At 39.7% G+C, this 26,748-nt stretch overlaps 1 protein-coding gene and 1 long non-coding RNA gene across 9 annotated transcripts in view; one reads left to right on the top strand and one right to left on the bottom strand.

Annotated features, from left to right (window-relative positions):
• The window catches only part of Pde1a (phosphodiesterase 1A), a 280,237-nt gene that overhangs the window by 79,556 nt on the left and 173,933 nt on the right, over positions 1-26,748 (top strand). The window contains exon 1 of one of the 8 annotated variants that reach the window (XM_063284614.1): positions 9,517-10,091. In XM_063284614.1, coding sequence (XP_063140684.1) covers positions 10,039-10,091 — 53 coding nt within the window. In that variant the 5' untranslated portion in view covers positions 9,517-10,038. 8 annotated transcript variants of the gene reach the window in all.
• LOC134486399 (uncharacterized) overlaps positions 22,586-26,748 on the bottom strand; it is a 110,816-nt gene continuing 106,653 nt past the window's right edge. The window contains exon 4 of the long non-coding RNA XR_010065253.1: positions 22,586-22,771. This is a non-coding gene — a long non-coding RNA (uncharacterized LOC134486399). The remainder of the gene's footprint in view (positions 22,772-26,748) is intronic.

Raw genomic sequence — 26,748 nt, 5'->3', positions numbered from 1 at the left:
CTTACATCTCCTTCAAATTCATGGCCTCTTTTTTACTGGTTATTATTGAATGCACATATATGCATATGTTCCTAAATATAATCTGTCCAGTCTGTATAACTTGAATGTATATGTTTTCAGGGCTGACAATTTGGTATTAGATAACCAAATATATTCTTCCCCATGGAAAACCACCTCTTCTGTTCCCAGAATTCCTTAGTTGCCTGTCACACTTTGTGTAAAGTTGAGGTCTTGTGGGTTTTTCCCACACACGTTGCCATGTCTTACTGGTGTTGCCTTTCTCTACCCAGTTTTACCTATGCTTCCCTAAAACAGTATCAGCATTTCTCAACTTGTGTGAAAGTATCTGATCCATTTTGAGTATACTCTTTGGACAGGGTGAGAGGTATGGATTTTGTTTCAATTTTTCTACAGATACCTGTTTTTTCAAATACCATTTGTCTCTCCTTCAGTGTATAGTTTTGACATTTTGTCAAAATTTAGTGTCCAAATGTAGGTTTATTTCTGAATCCTCTATTCTATTTTGCTCGTGTGTGTGTGTGTGTGTGTGTGTGTGTGTGTGTGTGTGTGTGTGTATGCTATACAGATTTTGTTACTGTGGCCTGAAGTATAATTTGAGGCCAGGTATTATGATACCTCTGTGCTACCCTCTTTGTTTAGGACTACTTTGGTATTCAAGGTTTTTTGTGCTTCAGTCTTAGCACAGGAATGCCTTATGTTGAGTGTTGGACTTGGGAAATGGCATTGGCCAGTTGAACTTGTGACTGGAATTTAAATTCAGAGCTCAATAAAATAAAATGCACGTAGAAATAGATTTTGTTAGCTATAATATGCTAGAGAGCAATTGGTTATGATGGATTGCTATAAAAATAAGATGATAATTCAGGAGATGAATTTGGCAAGAATGGATTGTTACCTGGATTTGGAGTGAGGAAAATATTCAAGTACAAGTGAAGGGGACATCTAAGGCTAAAAGGAGCTTTATTGAGGTTAAAATAGATGTAAGGCTACAAATGTAAGGGTATAATACATATGGTTTATATTGCCTCTCCCAGTTAATAACTAATTTTTTTGCCTTAGAAAGATAATGATCGTAGTGACCTACTTGTATACATTTGAGTACTTATGTAGGAAGTATGTCCATTATGCATTCTACTGACAGTCAAGTGCTGGGAGTATAGCTCAGTAGCAGTGTGCTTGGCTAGCATGTGCAAAGCCCTAAGTTTGAGTCCCATGTCTCTCAGCTCCAAATGAAGAAAATCTGGCTGCTGCTATTCAAAGCCTGTGTGAGTCATGACCATCTCTAATGCTCTGTAATTCTTAAAGTCTGGAGAAGCCAATAGGTTAGCCTTCGGGAACTTTCCATTTATCAAAACTGATTTATTTCTTGGTGGGAGTCATTGACTCATGGGCATTACTGGAAGCTTAAGACAAATTTGAAGGAGAAGAAAAAAAAAACCATTATTGAGTTTAGAGTTATTTTGAAACCAAGCTTAAAATATGGAGTGGAGCTGGTAGTGGTGAGTCAGTACTGAAGTTAAGTTGGTGAGTAAGTGATGGACTTTACAGTTGGGAAACTAAGCAGCAGTACCATGTAACTGCTTCTGAAGAATTTTCCACTGACTGAGGAATTACAAAAAAGAATCCTTTGGGCATGTCTGAGGAGTGATGAAAACTCTGACTCATGTGGTTTCCAACTGTCACAGCTTATGGCTCCTTTCCCTCATTTCCAATACGAGGGTGGAAGTTTCTTCAATTTTACAGGGTAATATGTGCTCCCAATTACATACCAATTGCTTGGTTCTTAGGCTGTAGAAAACTTGTAACCTTTCCTGTTAAACCTGCTTGTTAAATATATCTATTGATCCTTCAAAAGCCTGTCCAACCATCTCTGTTTTAATTCTCTCCTTATATAGTAGATTTATGTATGGCTTGATTCCACACTGAGCAGTGGGTGTTTGGTCATGGGAATCTATTTTGAACAATTTCCTTTGTTGTTGTTGATGTTTTCATGGACTGTCTCACTGTTTGAAGGAGGTACTTTCCTTGGCAGTACCAGCAGCAGCTGTCAGAACCTGGAGGAGTGCTAATTGGAGCCAATCAAATTTTAACTGACCCATTTCTACTCTTCTCCTTTGCCATGGACACAATTGACTTGACATCTAGCCAACTGTAGGGGAAGAAAGCTTTCCTTGTCACAAATCAACCTCTCTTACTTGTAGACCAAAGTACAAGAAGTCTGACACATTTGTTTTGAACCTTAGGTCTGATACACAAGTAAAGAGAATCTGTCGAGATTGTCTATCAGATAAAATCCACCTCTTTCAAAACTGAGAACCATTTACAAAGTCATCCTCAAATGTGCTGTCAATTTTAATGTCAGTATGTGCTTTCTCTGAAACTGAGCTGTGGCCAGCATAGTCTATATGAGGCCTCTAATAGGTGATTACATGAGAACTCTATTTCACGGAATAAATGCTCTTTTAAAGGAAGCATTTGGGCAGTGATTGGATAACTTGTTTTCTATCACCCGAGGCTGCAGCAGAAACCCTTTTCTATCATCAGGGGGAGGCACCTTGACTTTCTTACCTTCTAGAACTGTGAGAAAATAAATTTTTGATCTTTGCATGTTACCTTGCCTTAGAACGTTTGTTATTGTAGCACTGACTGGACCGAGATCCCATTGTACATTGTACTTATTCTCAGGTACACAAGACTCATGGTTTAAAGAAGTATAGTGACAGATTGAACCACACTGTGCATTAGAAAATGTCTTGAAACATTACAAGGAATTGATACAAATCTGTTTCTAGGGACGTACAGTTACACATATGAGGTAAATGTCACTTTTGCATAATTTAATTAGGTTTTCTTCTGATATTGTCAGGAGGGTTAGACATTCTGTTCCTTTCTTTCTTCAATGCATCTTGGAGTCTTGATAGACAAGTTCTTGTATGCATAATTACATAGATTATCATAGATGCAGATTGTGGTGCTGTGAGGAAGCAAAGACATGTTACAGGTATATGAAACTCAGATGGGCTGTTGGGAGAGGCACCTGCTTGTACAGGTGTCAAGGCAGCTAAAATCAGAGCAATATGCAGAACGAAACGTTTTAAGCTAAGAGACCAGTATGGACAGGAAAGATGTATAATACTCAAGGAAAACAATGGCTTGGAACTAAAACGGGAAGAATTAAATCGATTAGTTTGGAGACAGGTGCAGGGAGGTGGGGGCCTGATTGGGCAGATGTTAATGTCACTGAATGACGTCATCACCATGCACTCACTTGTATGAATATGAAAGTTTCATAATGTAACAGGAGAAGTGCTTTTTCCACTTTCATTTGGATGAATGTGACCTTTTCCCTGTCAGTCAGAGGCATTCATCTGCCTCATGCAGGGGTGGGACTGACATCAGCAAAGACAAAAGCAAGGCAAAGAAGCAGCTCACTTTGATACCCTCATGGAGCTGTTGAATCTCTTGAAAACTAGCATTCCTACAACCCTGGCCCTGTTCACACCTGAAAAACCTCCCCAAGTTCTGAAGGCTATACGTAATATTCATGATAAAGGCATTTAGACTTAAATATCATCGAGTGTTTTTGCTACTTTTTGGTTAATAATGAGTTATGGACCCTCAGGACATAAGACCCATTCTACTGCAAAGGGTACAGAAAGGTATTTCACTTCCCTGCTTTTTTTTTTTTTTTAGTTGATAAATTTGTTTTGTATTTTTATTTTATTTTTTTAAAATTTTATTGGATATATATTTTATTTGCATTTCAAATGTTATTCCCTTTCCCAGTTTCCTGTCCATAAGCCTCCCTCTACCCTTCTTCTATAAGGGTGTTCCCCTCCCCATTAACGCCCCTTTCCCACCCACCCCCCCCCAGCATGCCCCTACACTGGAGGTCCAACCTTGGCGGGACCAAGGCCTTTTCCTTCCACTGGTGCCCAACAAGGCCATCCTCTGCTACATATGTGGTTGGAGCCCAGGGTCAGTCCATGTATAGTCTTTGGGAAGTGGTTTAGTCCCTGGAAGCTCTGGATGGTTGGCATTATTGTTCTTATGGGGTTGCAAGCCCCTTCAGCTCTTTCAATCCTTTCTCTAATTCCTCCAATGGGGCATCCCACTTCTTAAATGATGAAGCTTTGAATGGGGGATTTATACAGGGTGATTTATACATGTAGGCAGAGTATTTGGACCTTGAACATGTTTGACTGGAAGAAAAAACCTGAAGCAAAGAGGATTTCACTGTGATTTAGCAAGTTGCATATCACAGAGAACAATTGGTCCCAAAACTTTTTCAAGATCCTGTGTGGATATAAGGTTCAGGTAGTCTGGTGGGGATTTTAGGATATATGGAAAGTCTATTCTAGTGTTCCCCCTGCAAGGGACAGGGAAACTATGATGACCCCAATGGAGTTATCGCTCCTTTATAGATGTAATTTACATTTCTCTAAATTAAAGCATTGCTTTTATAAGAGATAGATGAAAGACATAGATCTACTAGGACCCGTGAAGCTTAGAGAGGCTAACTAAGGATTAAGTGACTTCAGTTCCCACACTGAGTCAAATAAGTTTAGCAGCCACATAATTTAGCTTTGGACATTTGTATGGAGCCAAGTGACTAGATAGAGAAAATGCCTTGTTGTAGGTATCAGAGATTACAGAGAAGAGGAAACAACTGCAGCTGTGATTCTGAGGCCACTGGTTTCTTGCTACCTCCAAATCACAGAAATCTATATTCTTCAACTCTGTGCTACCTTGAAGTAATTAGAATATAGCATATAGCATGTAGAAGAAATCTTAAAGAATGCTCTTTGACTAGAAGTAACTAAATTTTTAGGAAAACATTATTGACATAAGATCAAGAGTAGCATTAATGACCATGCCATCCGCATTCACTTCATAAATGATGATTATGTACATTTACATGCCGTGCCTAGGAAGGACAAGTACTAATCCTGGCCTTCTTAGAGCTAGTAAGGTTAGGTCCAAACTGACACTCTAAGGAGACAAATGACTCAGTTGGAACAAATACAGATGTTGCAATTTGTTTTTCCTATTTGAGTACTTTACATTTTTGATCCCATGGAGTATTCTGGTGGTACATATGACTTAGTTATGGTTCAGAGATACTGAAGGTGACTGTAGCGTTTACTCATGGTTGGGCATTGCATTTAAGTTACCTGACGGTTTATCCCAGAGGAAGTGAGAGAACCATGGAATGTCAGAGCAGGATAGAATCTCAGAGGAGGGGTAGCCCAATCCTTTAGTTTGACTCAAGAAGAAACTGACAACACAGGATACTGCAAAGGCAACTGTTGCTATGTCTAGGGTTTGAATACATGTTCCTTGACATTAGGCCAAGATTCTTTCTAATAAAATGGAACTTCCACTCAGGTCTTAATAAAAAGTATTTATTTGCTAGTACCAATGACTACCACAGGGATCCGTGGAAGAGTATCCTGTGCTAGCTCTTAAAAAGTATTGGAGATAGGAGGGGCGATGTCTTAGCATTTAAGTAGAGTCATGGGTTAGGAGAGAAAGGAGTGCACCTAGGAGAGAAAAAGCGAGTCTTCTCTTATTCTAGAGTTCTCTAGAGAGGTAGAGTGTAGACTAGAATAAAGTCTGACAGGAGGCAGAGTATTTACCCACTACATAGTAGGAGGAAACACTACAACAACAAAAATAAACATGTGTGATTCAGCAAAGAGACACCAGGGCTTAAAGTCCAGATTCTTAATCTGTTGTGAAATCTGTAGCAATAAATTCATTTTATAAAAACGACAAAATGTGGAAGTTGTGGAAATCTATCAGGAAAGCATGGGTCAGATCTGTGTTCTTTGTAGATGATTCTGCTCATTCCCTGAGGTGGATTCTACTCAGTGGTGAAGGAGCAGAGAGCAGGCTAGCGCATCAGGAAGAAGTGGCCCTCTGCCATTTCTTTCATGGTATAATTGACCATGGGATGGTCCCCATGACTGTTGCAAAGTTTGTAGATATGATAAGTAAAAGCTATGCTAGTGTTAGCACGTAATTCCTATTTTCCTTTTCTGTTTTAGGATTTTGTTCAACATCTAGGTGATTTTTCCAGGGGCTGGGCCTCATGCACACCTCACCTTTCATGTTCCACATATTAAGCAACATGAAAGGTTGGAAAGGACATAACTGAAACCCTCATATTTTCAGCCTTGGTGAAAAGTGGGGTAACAAAAGTTTAAGGTGCCAAGTTCTTTAAGCAAACACATGAACACATTAACACAAGCTAAAATGCCATTTGATCCTTTCTTTCATTTCTGTTTCGCTCTGTTACTTAACACTTTCTGAAATATGTAACTTGTGGCACTGTATTTCATTAAAATCTGTTTAAAGCAATAACAGCACTCACTTCTCCCCAGACTGACATGACTTGAGATTTAGGCGGATAAAGTGACCATTTGCAGATAAATTCATTTTCCATTGTTCGGGTAGCTGAGTATCCAGTGGCCTTCTAACATTGAATGTCTGGGACTTGAGCATCACACACAGAGAGCAAACTGTTTACCTGGTTTCCATGGTGGTTAAGAGAAAACACCATGAAGCTTTCAGGGTGCTTCTGGCTGGCTGGAAATATTACAAAGGTAGATCCCCGTGTTTCACTAAACACAATAAGATAGTTAAGATAGATGTTTCAGCCAAGCATTTTAACACATCCTCCTGATCACCAACTATGACCACCTCTAATAGTGCTGAATCAAGGTGGGCTCATGCATGAGTATGCATCTGTATGCACATCACATGAAGAGTATAAGTGCATAATAAGCATGTATAAAAATAAGTGCTGTGTACATATGTCTGTGTATGCATGTATATGTGTGAATGTATATTTTAAAATGCTAAGCAAAACTAGCTGCATTTAATTTACCACATTGGGAAAAACAAATACCATTTCTGAACTTGACCCTATTAAAAATCTTAATAAAATATATTCAGCCTATTTTATGAGATTTGACTTGGTTATTTGCACCATGGTTACTACGATTTTGTGTAGATGGTTGGGTTACTAAAAATGATATATTCTTCTAATTTAATCAACAATGAGTGTTTTTCTTCTTACTGGATGCTATATTAAAATTGAATGCTAGAAAAGGCAACTTCTCTTCCCCAAATCAAATTTAAATAATCATATATATATCAAATGATTTCATTTATATCATAAATCATATGCTTTGGGCCCCACTGAGATGATTGAACTAGTAGAGATGCATGCTGCCTAGCTTGGTGGCTTGAGTTCAATCTCCAAGACATATATGGTAAGAGCAGAGAATTAGCTACTGAAAATTATTCTCTGACTTCCATGCTCTTGGCTATGAATGTGTACACACACACACACACACACACACACACACACACACACACACACACACAATGTATAAATAAAAAAATAGCATTTTTTCCTCCTTTGTTTAAAAAGAATGTTAGTGTTTAGGCATGTTCTCATTGCTTTCTTTGAGATGAGTATTGGACTCAAATGTTGTGCTTAACATAAATGCAAGTCTATCCTGACTCCCTTAATTATTTAAATTAAAAAATAATGTAAATTGAACACAAAGTGGCGTTGGCTTTTCTGTGATCAGTGTGAACAACCTTTAAGTTCTTTGGCTGATAACAGAGTCTTGAGTTTGAGGTAAATAATACTGTGGATTTAGAAGGAACTCGACTAAATGTTAACTGCCACTGTGTTGAGTGGTTTTCACTGTGGTCATGAAAAATATCATCTTATATTATATTAAAATGTTTATTTTTATTTGAGAGAGAGAGAGAAAGAGAGAGAGAGAAAGAGAGAGAGAGAAAGAGAGAGAGAGAGAGTGTGTGTGTGTGTGTGTGTGTGTGTGTGTGTGTGTGCGCGCGCGCCCAGTCTGTGAGTGCCTGTAGAGATCATACTAGGGCACTAGGCTCCCCAGACCCTGGAGCTCCACATGGCTGTGGGTTCTGGTAAGCAAAGATAGGTCCTCTGGAAGAGACATAAGTTCTCTTCACTGCTGAGCCATCACACATGACTCATTTCTATTGGAAAAGTTGACGATGACTTACAGATATAATAGATATAAATCATTACTGTAGAGAGAGAATGCCACTTCAAATGCAAAGGTTCCCTCCAGGAAAACGTCAAAAATGTGTTGTTGTTTATGTAGTTTCCTATGTGACAAAGAGATCCAAGACATATGGTTATAATAGAAGAAGTCTGCCTGCGGGTTTCAGTTGGAGTGGTCTTCATACTTAACTTATGGCCATGTAAGAAGTCATGTGAGTTCACAACTGTGTGCTTTTGCTAAGAATGGGCACACTGATTTTGACGTCTCTCTATAAATATATGTGCATGAACGTATTATGAATATGAAATTATCTTTTTATGAAGATTTGTATAGGCATCATAATTTCTATGGCAGTCTGTTTGCAGGAAGAAAATAATCACAACATCTCAAAAGAAACTACAGAATTCAATTCATATTATAACTTCTTTCACAAGCAATGACACTGGAGTCCAGGCAGGCAAGATGTTTTCCCCAGAGTAAGACAGAGGCTGAACTCGCACACATTTATTTCACTTTTGGTCCAGTGCTCTCTCGACCTGATTTTTACTTCCTGGTATGGATTAGAACTTTCAGTCTCCTCTCCCTTTGGTGACAGAAAGAAAAAAGGTGGTTTTGAAACTCTGAAGTGTGTGCATACAACTGTAAATATTTCTCTTCCTTTGATTCGGCTTTTTATGGACCATTCAACCAAAACCATGTCTGCTCCCTACCTTTCCCTTTATGGCATGCACTTTTAAAACATTTTAATCATGCTCTTAGATGGCTCATTTAATTACCTACTAAACCTTGGGCCTGGAGTTTAATGACTTTGTCCTGAGCCACCAGGAGCTTAAATAACACTTCAGGAAAGTCTTCAAAATAACTTACCTTGAAGAACTAGGATTTTTGCTCTCTGTAACTTGGGGTACTGTTCACGGAGTGCCTCAGGTTCTAATGAGATAATGCTCACATATTTGTTCACAATTTTCTTTTCTACTTGCTTGTCTTCTTCTTTTACTGTTACAAAAGTAGAAATCCCACATACTATAACATATTATGCCCCCAGACAATTTGGGTTTATTTATTTACCTGTTTATTTATTTCTGTGTGCGTGTGTTTGTGTCTTGTGGTAGTGTTATTTTCATAGTTGCAAAGCTGCATTTCAGGATAGAAGCGTCTGGGTGCATTTTCCCTAGTTCCCTTGAGCAATGCTTGTTTTGATAACTTCTGGGCTCTGGCCAACACACAGGGACTCCTATCAGTTGAAATGGCATCTTCAGCCTCTGCCTGAGTGTAGATTATTAGGTCGTGAGTGTCCAAAAACGATGTCTGGTCCCCACAGTTCATCCAGTGTGAACTAAAGCAACATTGTAAAATAATTATAATCTCTTGAAGCAAAGCCAGCTGTGCGACTCCAGGCCATCATTCTTCAGTAATTCATACACAGTTCTTATTTTAACAGGACCGGCTTGTAGAAGGCACTCACTTGGGACTGCTTAGCCAGCTGTACAACTTTTATTTTGAAGAAAAAAAGTTGAGCCTCTGAACAGGCTGTTTTAAAGACAGGGAGGGACTTAGCCTTGCCGGCTTGACCAGCATATGGAAGGAGAGCTCTCATGGCTGCAATAACTTAGGGGAAGTTCCTACCTGGGTGTCGCTTGGGGTAGGAAGGTTTCTGTTTGTTTTGTTCTGTTTCTGAGGGTCCTGTGTGTTTCCATTGCCTGTATCAACGTGACTCTTGGTGGGTTTTGCGCACCCTACTCTGTGGGGGAGTGCCCCAACGTGCCTGTCTTATGTGGCCTCTATGGACACACTGCCCAGCTGGCAGAGAGCAGGGAAGTTTTCTCCCAGCACCCAAAAAGAGAAAGAGGAAACTACTTTTTCCTTCTGGGATCCTTGCAGCACAATAGCTTCCACATTCCCTCCCTGGATTTCTGGAGTGCTTTCCAGGAAGAAGTTAAACCTTCATCTTTAAATGGATGAGTATGTCACAATCAGGAAGAAACATCTCCAAAGACCCATCTTTCGGTAAGTCCTGTTGCATCCCAGGTGGCTGTCAGCCACAGTGGTCTCTCTCCTTCATCTTCCACCAGAGGAACGTAGCGCTAAACAACAGCAGGACAGCAAAGGGTGCCTAGAGTTTAGCTTCGTGTACACCAAAGAAATCCTTTTGTTTTCTCCTCTCTGAAGCTCGGTACACAAGCTGTTATCAATTCCTCAAAATATACTTTAAAAACATTTTAGCTATTCAAGCACATGAGTGACATAACACTGGAAAGACTTTTGAAGCCGTTGTGCAATCTCTCTCCCTGTTGCTCGGCGCCGCTGCACACTCTTCTAATTGGAAAACACTGTGCTTGGTTCTTTGAACTGATTACATCCAAGGGCAGGGTTTCTGTGCTATAAATGCTATGTCTTTCCGAAGTAACGTGCTCTGAGATAAATTTGAATTGGAAAGCTACTGAACTGGAGTGTACATTTTCTAGATCCTTTGGGAATATTAGGCAAGCAGTTAGGTCAAAGAGGAGGACTGTAGTATATAGAAAATGTGGGCATAGTATGATAAACTCAGCTAAGGTTTATTTGGTGTGTGTGTGTGTGTGCGTGCGTGTGGCAGGGGATGCTTTTTCTCTGAGACAGCACTGATTTCTAATTTTTTTTAGATTGTTTAGTTATTCATTACATACTTTAAAATTCGACTTTGAGAATGAATGGTTTTTAAGTAGCTAGAAAATGAACACATAATTTCTGCTTCTTAATACAAAGAACTTATGGGGGTTGGGGATTTAGCTCAGTGGTAGAGCGCTTGCTTAGCAAGCTCAAGGCCCTGGGTTCGGTCCTCAGCTCCGAAAACAAAATACAAAGAACTTAACTGTCAACTTTCTATCATCCCCCCCCCAAATATTGTAAAGATACAAAAAAAATAGTAAATGTTAACAATAGAAGATGCTAACTTTGAGTTGTAGCCACTAGTTGTTGATCTCGAATTAAATCCAGAATAATAGAAATGTATAGAATGGTCCCCATTATTACTTCATCCTGACTATGGGTGGATCTTAAAAAGTGAAATTATGAAAAGCCCGTGCATTTTATGTACAAAGTAAAAAAATTTTTTTACAGTTTCATTAGTAGAAATAGAATGTCTTGGTAATGCATGACGTAGTTACAATGTAAATCTGTTTTAAAACATTTTGAAGGTGAATTATGCTTAAACCCATGCATATTTATATAATTTATAGCTATTAAATGTGTAGCTGTGGACACTGTAAAGCACTGTTGAAATATCTGAAATTATCCTCAAAAATGCAGGTTTACCTCAGAGGTCTTCCAACCCTATATAATTCAATAATCTATATAATAATATACGAACACATTGTTCTCTATTTTCTCCCAAGTTCATGGTAGTTACAGGAACTGCTCCAACTGGAATCTGCTTTTTGTTCAGAAGGCAAGGTGTGTTGGACAGAGGCAAACCCACCTGGCCATCTTTTCTGTGTGTGAATCCCATGTGGGAGTTTGGGGACAGAGGCAGATGGTCTTGTGCCAAATCCTCTGTGTGTCTCAGGTGCCCTGAGCTGGTGGACTTCACCCTAGCTATAGATACAACATTTAAAAACAAAGAACTGACTCTTTGTGAAAGGTAAGACTTTATTGCGCCTTAATAATTAGAATGAAACATGGTGAATGTAGATATTTGCTTCGTGCTCCTGGTGATTGAGTGAATCCTCCTGATTACTACCAAGAGGTCGTATTTTCACTCAGTCGTTTCCAGCAAGTGTAGGAAACGAATCAAGGTTGGATGTGGGGATGAGATCTACTGGCCCATGCACCCTGCCATTGCTGTTGCTATGCGTGGTGATGAGGAGAGAGGAACATGACAGTTTAGTGTAACTAGCAATACTTTCTTAGAACAGTTGGGCACCGAATTCCTCACAGCCATTTGTAGTTTGAGGCAAGGTGGCAACTTGGGCAAACTCTAGTCTTCAGTAATTTGCCCTATCTCATGGTTCTTCCATGGGGACTTTGTCCCTTAGACATAATATATATTCCGAGTCTCTCATTGGAACGTCTTTCCTCAGGCCTAGCTTTTCTTCGTGTAGATCTATTCCAGATATTTCTTACTTCGTGCATTTCTACCTGTCTCTCCACTTCTCAAGGGCTTTGCCTCTGGCTATCAGGCTATTTGGTAAAGAAATCTATTTCATACGTGCCAGCAGGGCCATATAAATTTAACAGAACTTTCGTGAATGTGGTATCTCGCTGCCTATAAATAATTCATTTAAAGTTTAGCAAGATAGGTAAGGTTTGGAACCTTCATTCTGAAATTCCAAATTTCTTTATATAGCATGACTTCTCCTGGATAACTTACGGTTCTAATCCAACTGACCTGTACTTCTCTGGCAGACTTTGAGTTCATTAGAGATATTATTATGTATATGTGATCGTAGCACTCTAATTGCAGTACACAACAGGAGGAAATAGTACCTTGATGGAGACACATTGGGGATGAATTAAGTGATCTTAAGTGGCCTTAGAGAAAAAGATGTAAAACTTCTTTTAAATTCATTTTCTGAGACATAATTAAGCTCGATTATTACATCAGCACGGTTACTGTAGACTTAAGAAAGTAAAAACCATTCATTAAATAGGGAAAAAGTAGGTTTTGGAATAATGCAGAGTGTGTGCTGACATCATCACCCATGGCTGGATGAAGAGTCTGACACAGCTTAGGTCCTGTTTTTAGGAATGCACAGACTCATACAACGAGAATTCTCCAAGTAGTTCTCATAGTAAGGCTATCAAATCATTTTTAAAAGCATGATCCTTGGAAAGATAATATATACTTACATACATCTCCACACTACTACGTGAGCCAAAGGTTAATGAGAGATCTTTTACGTACACATGGCTGTAGGCCTTTAAAGTTCCCTTTCTGTATCAGCAAAGGGACTGTTCTCTGGGCTCTGATAACAGACATTTCTATCTCTTCCTCGTTTATTATCTTGCTAAGAGTCACCAATTCGTACTTTTCTATTACAGAACTTAGCACAATCACATGAGAGACCCATGCACAGCTCCAGCAAAAATAATTGCTGAAAACATTTCTGTATTATCAAATTCATACTGTTTTGTAAGCTTTTTCCAGTCTCATGTGGTGAACCAACCTTAGAATTTGATGCCAAGAAAACTTTCCCCCTAAGAAGGTTTCAATCTTAAACACTGTAAAACTACTTCGTTGAATATCTTTGTCATATCAAGTTAAGTGCGAGCTTTCGCTGTGACTTCACCCCTGGTTCACTTCACACATCTTCCCATTAAACTTTATTACATGTGAATTTTTTTCCCATTGTGATTCATAAAAGCAGATAGCTAGTGTGAATTGTAAGGATTCTTATAGGTCAGACATTTGTGTTGTGTGTAAGCAACAACCTTTGAACATCTTTCAGGGTTCTAAATTGGGTAAGTTTTTTTTTTTTTGTGGGGATTTTCCATTGGGAGTACCATTTTTAAAAAAGTCATAAACAAAATCAAATTACACAAATAGTTCTTCATCATCCCTAGCAATGAGAACTGCTCTATTCATCTGGGATCTGAGACACCAAAGGGCGATGCTGCCAGGGCCAAAGACTAATGAAAGTCGGGTTGAGATCTTCCCAGCTCTCCCAGCCCATAGAACATGCTGTTTCTTCTCTTTATGTGTTTTCAAAAGTTTTATTTTTACAAGTATCTGTTAACAGTGGAATTCTGAGTGTGTTTTTGGCACACATGTTCCGTTCACATAGAAATGTCGAAGGCAGTAGGATGGAATGAGGAAAACTATAAAAAGATCCTAATTTTGTTTGTTGGCCTACTGGGTAACTGCTGGGGCTTATGGTTTGAAAAGGAATATTGTAAAATAAGTTACATATCTATTTGAAATATCCACCATATACCTAATATGAAGAATATTTTTAAGTATAAACATTGTTGTTTATTCCCATGGTTTAGCTCAGTGTATAAACGCAGCTATCATGCCCACACATAAGTAGGGCCCTATCATTCACATTCTTATGGGGAAGGGGCACCTGACTACATTAGTTGCTTTCTCTTGGCAAGGTGTTCAGATGAAATTCAGTTATTCTGATATTTCAGATAGGTGCATTTCCTGCAGAGTTTTTGGTACAACTAAAAATAACTGGAATAAATAGTGTAAATCATAAAAAAACTCACTTGAAAATTTAAAGGAATTATGTATTATTAAGTGTTTTTGTTTTATAAATACTTAAGTATTTGGTATCATTTAATTGGAATCTCTTTTCAGCACCTTTCTTACCACGAAAACATATAATTTTGAGAAAATACATTGTACAATCTCATTAGAGTATAGGAAGTATCACAGAAAAAAACATCAATATGTCAACTGATGAAATGGTATAATTAGTCTTTTTATCTAAAAAGTTATCATAGGATATGACTGTATGTGAACCACATATAAAGTATAACAAAAACACAATATCATTCTGTATTTGTAAATATAGTTTTTTTGCTTACAAGATGTGGTTATAAATTTGTTTAGTAATAAAAGAGAGGGTCAGGAATACTGATAACACGAGACCCTATCTCAAAAACAGAGAGGGCAGGAGCAGTAGAGAAAGTCAGTGTGTGAACTGGCACGGGAGGGAGGCAGTCACTGGAAAGTTAACTTTAGAGTTTTCAAAAATGTAGATGCTGTTTTTAATGTGGGTAATAAATAAAAGAACTTTATTTTCCATTTAGGTTTTTACTTTTGCTTTTAAAGCAGAAAATATTACAAAACAGAGGTGTGTGTGTGTGTGTGTGTGGTGTGCTGTGGTGTGTGTGTGTGGTGTGTGTGTGTGGTGTGTGTGTGTGTGTGTGGTGTGTGTGTGTGGTGTGCTGTGGTGTGTGTGTGTGTGTGGTGTGTGTGTGTGTGGTGTGCTGTGGTGTGTGTGTGTGTGTGGTGTGTGTGTGTGGTGTGTGTGTGGTGTGTGTGTGGTGTGTGTGTGTGGTGTGTGTGTGTGGTGTGTGTGTGTGTGGTGTGCTGTGGTGTGTGTATGTGTGTATGTATGGTATGTGTGTGTGGTGTGGTGTGTGTGTGTGTGGTGTGTGTGTGTGTGTGGTGTGCTGTGGTGTGTGTGTGTGTGTGGTGTGTGTGTGTGGTGTGTGTGTGTGGTGTGGTGTGTGTGTGTGTTTGTGTGGTGTGCTGTGGTGTGTGTGGTGTGGTGTGTGTGTGTGGTGTGGTGTGTGTGTGTGTGTGTGGTGTGTGTGTGTGTGTGTGTGTGGTGTGGTGTGTGTGTGTGTGTGTGTGTGTGTGTGTGTGTGTGTGTGCGCGCGATTGCCTGAGCAAGCTTGGTGCATTCGTGAAAGCCAGAGGTTGACTTAGGCAATTTTTTTCTAAAGCTCTCTACCTTATGTGTTGAGACAGAGTGTCTCATTGACCCTAGAGTTCACCATTTTAACTGGACTTGGTGGTGTGTGAATCCTTGTGGTCTACCTGTTTCCTCCCACCAGTTCTGGAGTTACAAGCATATGCCAACACACTGGCTTTTATGTGGGTTCAGGTGGTTCAAACTCAGATCGTCACACTTGTGCAGCAAGCGCTTTACGTCCTGAGAAATCTCCCTAGCGCCAAGAAATGAGGGTAAGGTTGAGAACACTGTAGAACAGTGGTTGTAATCCTGTGGGTTGTGACCCCTGTCTGGGGGGGAATGAACGATCCTTTCACAGGGGTCACCTGAGACCATCATACGTGTTACATATTTATATTATAATTCATAATGGTGGGAAATACGGTTATGAAGTAGCAAAGAAATAATTTGACATGGGGCGGGTGTCACCACAGCATGGAGAGCTGTGTTAAAGGGTCACAGCATTAGGAAGGTTAAGAACCCCTGCTGTAGAGCACTATTTAACCAAGCCAATCTATTTTAAAACTGACATATTTACTAAAAATTAATCTTGTGTTGGTCAAGGGTATTACGGCTGCTAGCTAAAGGTCATTGTATTTAGAGGACAAGGAATTGATACAAATTGATCTTTAATATAAATTATAAACATCAAAGCAAAACAAGCTCATTTGAATGCAAAACAAGTAATGTTTAACATTAAAAGTCATCAGACATTAGTGTGCTTATTTATTTTCCTAGTCATATGGGAGGTTGCTTTAATTTTTAAGTGGTCACTATCTAGTGATAAACTGTAGTTTATTATATGTTCCAACTTGTTGTTGCTGTTTTCATCAGAAGTCTTAATGTTAATAATAGGAACTAACTTCCAGCTAATACTCCGTAGGGAAGGCATATGCACGCAGTACTCCAGACAACATCATGATAGGAATGACGTTTGAAATGAATGATTTAGGCCATGGAGCCAAGAAGCAGGAGCAGATTGAAGCATGGGAAACTGTCTCCTACTCAGCTGTGCACATCTTGTTTCACAGGCCAGACAGCTTGCTGATGCTTGCGGTTATTTTGGGAGTTTGGTATGATTTAGAAATGACTTTTCAAAGATCTGGAATGCTTGAAATGAGGAAAATCGAGATTATACCCATAGAATAATCTATCTAATGGTCTCCCATCATTTAGAAATTCTTACATTTTGAGTAATTAGCCTTCTGTGGATTTTGTTTAAGTAAAAATCAGAAACAGAAAGTCATACCAATGGATGCTTGTTAAAAGCTGACCCATGGGTCTGTAGACGGGGAGGATAACTTTAAAGATGTCTGCAGTATTTATAAACCAAGCCTCTTCAGTTCTGTGCCTGGACATAACATGGTTTTGACAGTTTGTTCTCATGGGAAAGCTTTAGTTTATTTATGAGTTTGATTACGGCTGCTTGGACATGAGCTCTAATTGAGGAAAATCCAACATTTCCTGAATTGGAGCTGCTGGAAGTGGAAAGCAGCCCAGTGAGTGCATTGGAACCCTCTCTCCGTGGGTTTGCTTTGCACTTTCTACACCTGCCCTCCCAGAGCCTTACTTTTTCTTATGAGGAGGCTTGATTTCTTAGTTGAATTGGTGTCCATTTTTAGTGTTTTTGTGACTCAAGACTGGTATCTTAGGATGACATTTTTAGAAAAGGTGTATGTGTGTGTGTGTGTGTGTGTGTGTGTGTGTTTGTGTGCGTGCATAGGTGTGATTGTCTAGTACATGTATGTACATAGGTATGCTTGTCTGTACAAGTGTGTGTGTGTGTGTGTGTGTGTGTGAGAGAGAGAGAGAGAGAGAGAGAGAGAGAGAGAGAGAGAGAGTGTGTTTATGTGTGTGTAGGTGCTTGTCCTTGGTGCATATGTAGAGACCATTATTTATTTATTTATTGTTGACTCTCCTCCTTATTGTACGAAGCCTTAGAGCTTCTTTTGAAGAGGCTGGCTAGACACTGAGTCCCAGATTCTGCCTAACTCAGCACCCTAGTGCTTGGCTTACAAGCAGGAGCTGTCACTCCTGACATTTTACCATAATGTGAGAATTTGAACTTGACTTCTCATGTTCATGGAGCCATCTCCTCAGTCTGAGAATACATTTTAAAATAGATATTTTCTTGTTACATATTTACTGATCAGCTGTATATGAGCATAGAGAATTATAAGCTTTGGCTTATAATTACTTCAGCTTTAAAAGAAATTACAATTTAATTTGGCTATTTTCAGGATCAAAGAGTCTGGAACAAATTGGTTACAAATCCACAATAATGGAAGAGTAAAGCTATGTCTGTTATTCACACAGGACAGTGACAATTTTATGGGTTCCAGAAAGTTTTAGGGAGTCAACTCACTTTTAATTTATATCATTAAGACAAAAGCTTGGATAACAGTAGGCATATGTGAACATTTGGAGCAATTGCATATTAGAGATCTCCAAGGAAGATACCAAATGCTTATGTTTCCTCCGATAGTGAGGTTTCCATTGTACACATTAAAGCAAAGGAATCTTGTGGATATCTCGGACCACAACCCAGCCCTCGTTATTTGGTTGAGCTGATTCTGGTTCTTTGTAACCATAAGATCTTGTGGCATTTTCATCTGCACTCTTTTTACAAGTTCTACCATAGTTCCATAAAAGAGGGATTGACTTTCTTAAAAACATAAAAAAATATATAGGATTCCTAAGGCTAGAATCAAAATGGAGTCAATCATAATGTTTCTCATATTTTTTTTTAGGAGAACATGCATCAAACATAAGAAAGTGCTTTCCCAAGTCTTCAAATTTAAAAACAATACATTCCGCAGAGTCTCTCAAATAAGTAAACTAGTGCTTGCGGTGATCAATAACAGAAGACATTTGCTTTCTTGCTTTTAAAAACACAGAGAGGGGTTAGAAAGATAGCTCGCTGTGTAAGATGTTTTGCTGCTCTTGCAGAGGACCAGTGTTTGGTTCTCAGCACCCATATGGTGGTCAGTGGCCATTCATAATTCCAGTTCCAGAGGATCTGGCACACTCTTTGACTCCATGGGTATTGTGTGCACGTGGTGCATGTACGTATTCAGAGTCACATCACTCACACACAGAGAATCATATAATTTACAAAGTGACACCACTGTATGGGGGCTGGAGAGACGGCTCAGCATTTAAGAGCACTGGCTGCTTTTGAAGAGGACCTGGGTGAGTCACTAACTGAAGATGATGGTTTTAGCTGCTGCTGTTTGTAAAGATTCCAAATATGATGCTTAGGATGACTCATTTGCTCAGGGTGGCTGGTATAAGGGTCCTGAGTTACATGATTTGACTTTCTTGCATTTCATCTCTAACATATCTCCATGGAATAGCCTAGGCCAATTCTCATCATCATTGTAGGATACAGAAATGAAAACATTTATCTTTTGTAGGCTCCAAATGAATCTTCCTGAGTCGTGTGGCCATCGCTCCATTGGGAAGATCAAGAAGTCACACAACAGGCTCAGGGAGGAGGCCATGATGTCAGTGGACAGCACACACATGAAAGTGCACAGAATTGGGTGAATGAGTGAAGTGCGCTTTCTCCGAAAGTTCTTATGTTTTTCTGAATCCTTATCTTTTCCTTAATCGATCTATAGTTTATTCATCCATCGAAGGGAAAATAGATCATCTAATCTTCCAGGCTGTAAAGTTGCCTTAGTGATTCCTGAGGACAGGAAAAAATTAACAGAGGAGTGAGGTCCTGGTCAGTGTGGTGGGTAATGGGTCAGATGGGGTGCGCCTGACTCCCAGGTGACAGCATACTTGAGATTCTTAGTTAAAACCTTTTAATAGGTTTAGATTTTAAAGTAGTCTCACCTAACTGCCTAAACCAGTAGTTATCCGATAGCAACTACCCACGTTTTCTTAGGTCCTTTTGAAAATGAATCTTTATTAAGGAACTTGCTAATAAATTAGTTATTTTAACGGGAGGTGCAGAATTAACTATATAATTTTAGGCAGTTCAATTTTGATTCTACTAATCCAGTGACCTGGAAAGTCAATTTTGGAAGCAGCAACAGACACACAGCTCTCTCACATGTAGCTCAGTCACACCCATAATGTACATTTTTCTTGGTTTAAAGTTTAGTAATTTTTTTCAAATATGTTCTTTATATAATAGACTTACGGTAATGATTTCTGTTTCTGAACTGTCCCAGAGATCACTGCGAAATGCAAATGTGTTGGTAAAAGCTAGAAACTTAATAACTTTTCTTTTGAAATGGTGACTCACAGACTGGGTGTTTTTGCCACTGTCAAAATGGCAGCTTACAAAACAAAACAAAAAGGTAAAGAGCCCTCCAGCATTATCCTCTAGGTTCAGCTTCACCAAGTCCTGGGATAGAAAGCTTTGATGTGTTTCTAAAGCTCTCCAAGTTCATGCCAGTTCAGAGCTTGATGTGGGCTTGTTTTCTTGAATGATAGAATTAATAATTCTAGAAGATCTGAAAGTGTGCTTAATAACATAAAAATTATTGGAAACAGAAGCCATTTCTTCCTCTTTTTCCTAAAAAAGTCTCTGAGCAGAGCTGGTGGCATGTACCTCTAATTCTAGTATTCAGGAGGCAAAGACAGGAGAACTGTGTGAGCCTGTCAGAAGATCCTCTTAGAAGTCTTTGGTGTGTCTCTTTGTGTGCGTGTATATTTGTGTGTCTGCATGTGTGTTGGTACTTGGGTGTAATCTGAATGTGAGTGTGAAGGTGCCGTAGCCCGTATGTAGTGGTCAGAGGGCAACGTTGGGTGTCAGTCTTCATTGCTCACATCATGGGTGAATAGGATCTCTTGCTCTTCAGGTGCACATGCTAGGATGGCTGTCATTGAGTTTCTAGTCCTGACCTGTCTCTATGTCCCATCTCTGTAGAGGTGCTCAGTTCAGAGACTGTCGAACTACTGAGTCTTCTTTTGTGTTACTTAAAGGGATCTCAGTTCAGACTCTAAATCATCTACCAAGTCCTCTTCACTTAAAAAAATTTAATTGGATATATTTATTTACATTTCAAATGTCGTCCCCTTTCCTGATTTCCTGTCCATAAACCCCCTATTCCATCCTTCCTCCCCCTTCTTCTATGAGGGTGCTCCCCTACCTACCCACCTCTTCCCACCTCCCCACCCTGACATTCCCCTACACTGAGGGGTCCAGCCTTTTAAAATATATTTTATGATTTAGATCTAAACAGGTTAGCAGGAACTTAAACATAATAGTTCTCAGAGTTGGTTATGGTGTCTTGAAATCACTGGAGAGTCAGAAAGAAAAATCCAAATGTACAAATGTCTTAGTTACTTTTTCTGTTGCTTTGCTAGAATTTCCCAGAGAAAGGGAAGAAATGGTTATTTTGGCTCACAGTTCAAGGGAATAGTCCATCCTGGAGAGGCAGTCTTGGCTTCAAGAGCCTGTGACACCTGCAGGACTTGAATCCAGAGTCAGGAAGCAGACAACGATGAATGCAGGATTCAAACCCAGTAAATGGTAGCACACCTTTAGGACTCAACCTCAATAAAACCAACCAAGATAATACCTCACAGGCATGGCCAAAAGGTAACAGTCTAGATAATCACTCATCAGTATCCTCAGTGCCTTTTTCCTATGAGATTCTAGACTCTGTCAAGTTCTTAATATTAGTCTTCCTAATGGTGTTGGAAGTGAAAATTTCTGGATAGGACATAGGAATCAATGTCTTCTTAAACTTTCTACTTTTTCTTCTATGTAGTCAGTTTTGATACACTATGCCTCAAAAGAGGTACATGGGGAGTACAGTGACAAAAGAGGAAGGTGGTCCACTTAAGAGTGTCCTTTGAAGAAATATTCTTGCTGGGGATTTGGCTCAGTGGTAGAGCGCTTGCCTAGGAAGCGCAAGGCCCTGGGTTCGGTCCCCAGCTCCGAAAAAAAGAACCAAAAAAAAAAAAAAGAGAGAGATAATGAAGAAATATTCTTTCTGACAGGCAAATGGGAGGAGGAAAAGGCACCCAGAATCTGAGAGAGTAAATAAAGGCAGGGGCTGGAATGTGTTTGAGAACGTTTTGTAACTGGGAGACTTCCTGACTGGTCAGCACTCAGACCTGTATGAGCATCCCTGGGTGAAGGAGAATGGGTAATAATGTGCAACAGACTAGAGAGCTGACATTGACAGCATGCGTTCTATAGATACACACTGCCACTTCTGTGATCGGATGTGAAACCTGCACTGAGCTCAGCATTTCTACAATTTCCTTTTGTCCTAGGTCATCACCGCCCTGACACTCTAGGAACAAGGCACTCGTTTGCTATGGCTGCTTGCTGTACCCACTCCCTTTATAGGATTTTGCAGAAGACCTTATCTTTATCTTGTTTGATAGTTTTCAAATTGAATTTGTAGTTCTCAGTAATGTCCTTTAGAAAGTGGCATTTAGAAGACACTCCAGTTACCTCTACATTTCTCCCAAACATGTGTGATCCATTTTCTGAAACTCGCTCACCTTTGTTTTTCTCCTCTAACTAAATGTTTTCTTATTTTTTATTATCTGGAAGATAGTCTGACCCCAAGAAATGTTTCCATAGCTAATATTTGTCCTCTCATCTCAGAGAAACACAGTGGCCTAGCTGGAGAATGTTTATTATGTAACCAGGATGGGGAAAGTTAAAAAAAAAAGGGCAGAAGAAATATTTTGAAAAGACTGAGAAACAGTGGACAATGTCACATTATTGAAACAGCTGAGGATAAATGAAGAAGTAACAGAGGGGAGTTCCATGGGGACCGTCCCACCCAGGTGTCACACTGCACACAACGTAGGGAGCCTGGTACCTGGACCTTAAGTCTTTCCCCTTATTTCAGACTGAAAAGATTTTTTCCCCCATGAATTACCTTTGAATTCATACTTAATGAAAAACAGTTTAAAATCTGTGGTTAATTCTTTTTGAGCAGTAAGTAATAGCTTAAAATTGTGTAGACTCCTATATAATATATTTAATTAAAATTGTATATGCTTGACTTATCACTCATGTGTAAGCAATCTTCATGAAACGTGAACATTCCAGCTTCAAGGTGTAGAAGCAAAAGTCCAGAGGGTCACAGGAAGCTAGACAAGGGGCAATGACATCAGGAGCAAACAGATAAGTGCCTTTGCAGTCCCAGGCTTTATTTCCAGAGTTGATAGTGTTTGCAGGTGATGTGCAGCTACGATTCTTCACTGAGGTATGTCTCCTCGTTGTTTCTAGCCAATGAACGTACTTGAGGTAAACCAAAACCAAAATCTTTGCTTTTCTGGATTGTGTAACGCACTTGATTTCCACGAATGCTTTCTCTGGAAGAGATGAAGAGACAAACAAAAAAGCCACAGTCACATGATTTCCTGTGATAACTATGCAAATGTGGATTTTACCCAACACACAGTTACTAGAGGACATGGAGCACGGTCTCCAGATGAAGGTGGAGAAGGGTAAAGAGATAAAGTTCAGGCTGTTGCTTTGAAAGTGTTCCTAAACAGAAGAGATTTGCTGCTGACATAACCTAAACAACCCTCTCCCAAGCAACAGAAAAGACCCTGGAGATATTGGAGGGTGTGGCATCCTGCATGTGCAACACAATCTCAGCTGCATTATGACTTCATTAGTGGAAATAACTACAGTTCGGAAGAAGTCAGTCTGTTCATCAATGTTCGTTTTTGTTTTGCTTTCTGTTTATTTGTCTTAAAGAGTTTATCTTATTGTAAACTTCTTGAAATATCATACTAAGAATGTCTAGCTGACTGAGACAAACACAGATATTTACACAACCCTTGGACTGAATTAGGGAAAGGCTGGAAGAAGCTGACCAGGAGGGTGACCCTGTAGGAAGACCAGCAGTCACATCTAACCCAGACCCCTGAGAATTCTCAGACACTGAGCCACCAAATCGGCAGCATACATGAACTGGTTCAAGGTCCATGGCGTTTATATAGCAGAGGAGAAACTTGAGGCTCCAGCGAATGGAGAGGCCTGGTCTGGGAGAGAAACATCCTCTTAAAGACAGCAGGGAGGAGAAATGGGATGAGGAACTGTGGGAGGTCAGACTGGGAAGGGGACAATGGCACTGAATTGTAAAAAAATGAGAGAGAGAGAGAGAGAGAGAGAGAGAGAGAGAGAGAGAGAGAGAGAGATTCTCACTATGTGTTAGGCCAACTGTCAAATGTTCCTTAAAGATAATTTCTTCGCTTTTAAGAATCAGATACTGAGGATGGGGAAATGACTTATAAGAGCTCATGCTATGCAATCATGAGAACCTGAGTTCAAATCTCCACTGTCCCCATAAAAAGCTGGATGTAGCCACATATACCTGTAACCTCAGCAAGAGGGACAGAGAGGTGGGGGGACCCTCCAGAATGCACCAGAGACTGGGGAGGTGAGAGACTTTCAGGACCCAAATGAAGGACCTTAGATGAAATGCTCTACAGTGGGGAGAGGGAATTTGTAGAGCCTACCTCCAACAGAAAGACATCCCACAGTCAAAAACTCTGACCCAGAATTGTTCCTGTCTGGAAGAACTGCAGGGACAAGAATGGAGAAGAGCCTGAGGAGAAGGAGGTCCAGTGTGTAGGCCCAAAGTGGGATCCAGCTCAGGGGGAGGCCCCAAGGCCTGACACCATTACTGAGGCTATGGAGCTCTCACAAAAAGGGGCCTATCATGACTGCCCTCTGAAAGACCCAACAAGCAGATGAAAGAGTCAGATGGAGATATTTACACCTAACTGTGGACAGAAGCTGGTGACTCCTGTGGTTGAATTAGGGAAAAACTGGAAGAATCTGAGGAGGAGGGCAACCTTGTAAGAGGACCAGCAGTCTCAACTAACCTGGACCCCCAAGATCTCTCAGACACTGGACCGTCAACCAGGCAGCATACACCAGCTGAGAGGAGGCCCCAACACATATTCAGCAGAGGACTCCTGAGTCTGGGTTCAGTCAGAGAAGATGCACCTAACCCTCAAGAGACTGGAGGCCCGTGGGCGTGGGGAGGTCTGGTGGGGTGGGGGATATGGGAGTGTGGAATATCCTTGTGGAGATGGGGAGGAGGATAAATTCTGGAGTGTAAAAAAAGGATTAAATTTAAAAAAAAGATGTATAGGACACTAGAAAATGAAGCTTCATGGTTCATTGTCATTTAGACCTTTTGCATTATTTAAAACAATAATAGAAATTAATATAATGAACCAGCAAGCTGAAATGTAGATTTTATTGATATGTATTTAATGTATTAAATGTGTTGGTATTTAATACACACACACACACACACACACACACACACACACACACACACATATATATATATATATATATATATATGTATATATATATCTGGGAAGTCACTGGCCAGCCTGACTAGCTGAAATGATGAGTTTCCATTTTTATAAGAGATCTTATCTCAAAGATTAAAATATAAAAAAGACACGAACCTCCGTTTCTGGCCTCTACATTCACACACACAGGCACATATATGCATACACACACGCGCGCGCGCGCGCGCACACACACACACACACACACACACACACACAGACAAGATCAAATACTTAAAAATCTTTACTAAAACTATGTATTTGGTACTGCGGAGTGGTGAAGGCACACTGTCTTAAAATGCTTTCCTCTCGTAGGGTGACACATTGTTCAATGTGCTTCCTCTAACAGCAACGATACTTTAACAACAATTGAACTTGCTATTAGTTCAAATCAGGGAAACTACTTCTGCCCACATTCTGGAGCTAAGGAATGCACCGTGTGCTGCAGCGGACAGGCAAACGCTCCTTGTTCTTTCTATCAGTGTCTACTCAACGGAGCTGAAGGCCTAGCTGTTGAGGTTGACGGTTTTAGTCCCCATGTACAATCTGGATAACTTCGTATGCTCCACTGTTCTTTCTAGCTCCTAGGACATTGATTCTCACTTCCCTGTGGGCTATCCTTGTACACTATGTCACACTCGGCTGGTGAAGGACTCTAGTCTACATTTCATTTCCTCACCTTGTCCCCTGATTTAAACCTCCAGAGAACATGCTGATGTTGGTTCTTCCAGTAGCTGCTTCCTTTTTCCTTTCTTTTGCCAGACATCAAAACACTAATCAAGTCTCATAACACTAATGATTTTGCCAATGAGCATTCTGTTTGAAGGAGCTATGCTCATGTCTCTTAACTTCAAGGGCATTCAATGCCCCCATTAGAAATAATGAGTCTAGGTCTGAGCAGAAAGTGATCTTTGGAAACCCACGTGGGATGCTGCTTTGTAATTTCCCTTTGGTGAGTGGGACACATTGTGAGGAAGAGTGGATTTACACATTCATGAGTCATCTGAGAATAGAATTCTTATTTGAGATTATCACCACCTACTGAGTTACTTAGAAATGTGTCTTCTGAAATAATTTTCCCTTAGGTTGTTGGTTGTGTTGATTTAGAATCCCTAGGGACTTTAAATTAAATTAATTTAAAATTCTAGGGACTTCTCAGTCCCTAGAAAAACACGTCGCATCATCTCAGCTATTATCTCTGTGGAGTGTTTGCTAAGTTGACACTTGAAGTTCTCAATTCATAATACATTTTATTGTATATATATATATATATCATATATCATACAAATATTTATTCACTGGATGACTGTCTGATACAAATCCAATTTGTTTCACCTAATGACTCTACAAGAATCAATTCCAAAGCACATCTGCACACCCCTCATGAATCTGTTTATTGACTGGATGGCCACTCATGAAACAGTTTCCATCCATATGCACACACGCACGTGAGCACACATTCACAGGACAACAGAATTTTCCTGAACCTCGTGTTTATGCTGAAAGTATATGGAGGGTAAAGTACAATAAGGAGAGCTTCCATAATTGACAGTAAATTTTATTTATGCTAATATAAGCAACGGTATGAGGATTCTAGCTGGTTATCAGTTGGGCCATAGTGTTTAGGAGAAACAGCTAGCTACTTTATATCTCTGTGTTGAGAGGGATCAAAGAAAGCTAAGACATTGCCTTGATTGGTCAATCTTTCTGACATTGAAATTTCATTTTTTATGTTTTTTTATTTCTTGTCTTCCATAACAAACAATTGTCACAATCTTCCAATTATGTCCTTAAAGGATTTATTTCTCTCCTCTCTTCTCTGTGCCTGATGGCATGAGTCTTTAACCTGCTTCTCTACAATTTGATGGTGTTTTCCAGACTAAGCTTCCAACTTCTAGTCCCACAGTTCCTAGCTTCCTAAGTTATCAGATTCCTATCTGTTGTTCCTAATTTACATGTCCTTCATTTCT

Source organism: Rattus norvegicus, chromosome 3 (assembly GCF_036323735.1).
Source record: "Rattus norvegicus strain BN/NHsdMcwi chromosome 3, GRCr8, whole genome shotgun sequence".
NCBI classification, from domain to species: Eukaryota; Metazoa; Chordata; class Mammalia; order Rodentia; family Muridae; genus Rattus; species Rattus norvegicus.
This window is presented reverse-complemented; position numbering and strand designations above follow the sequence as displayed.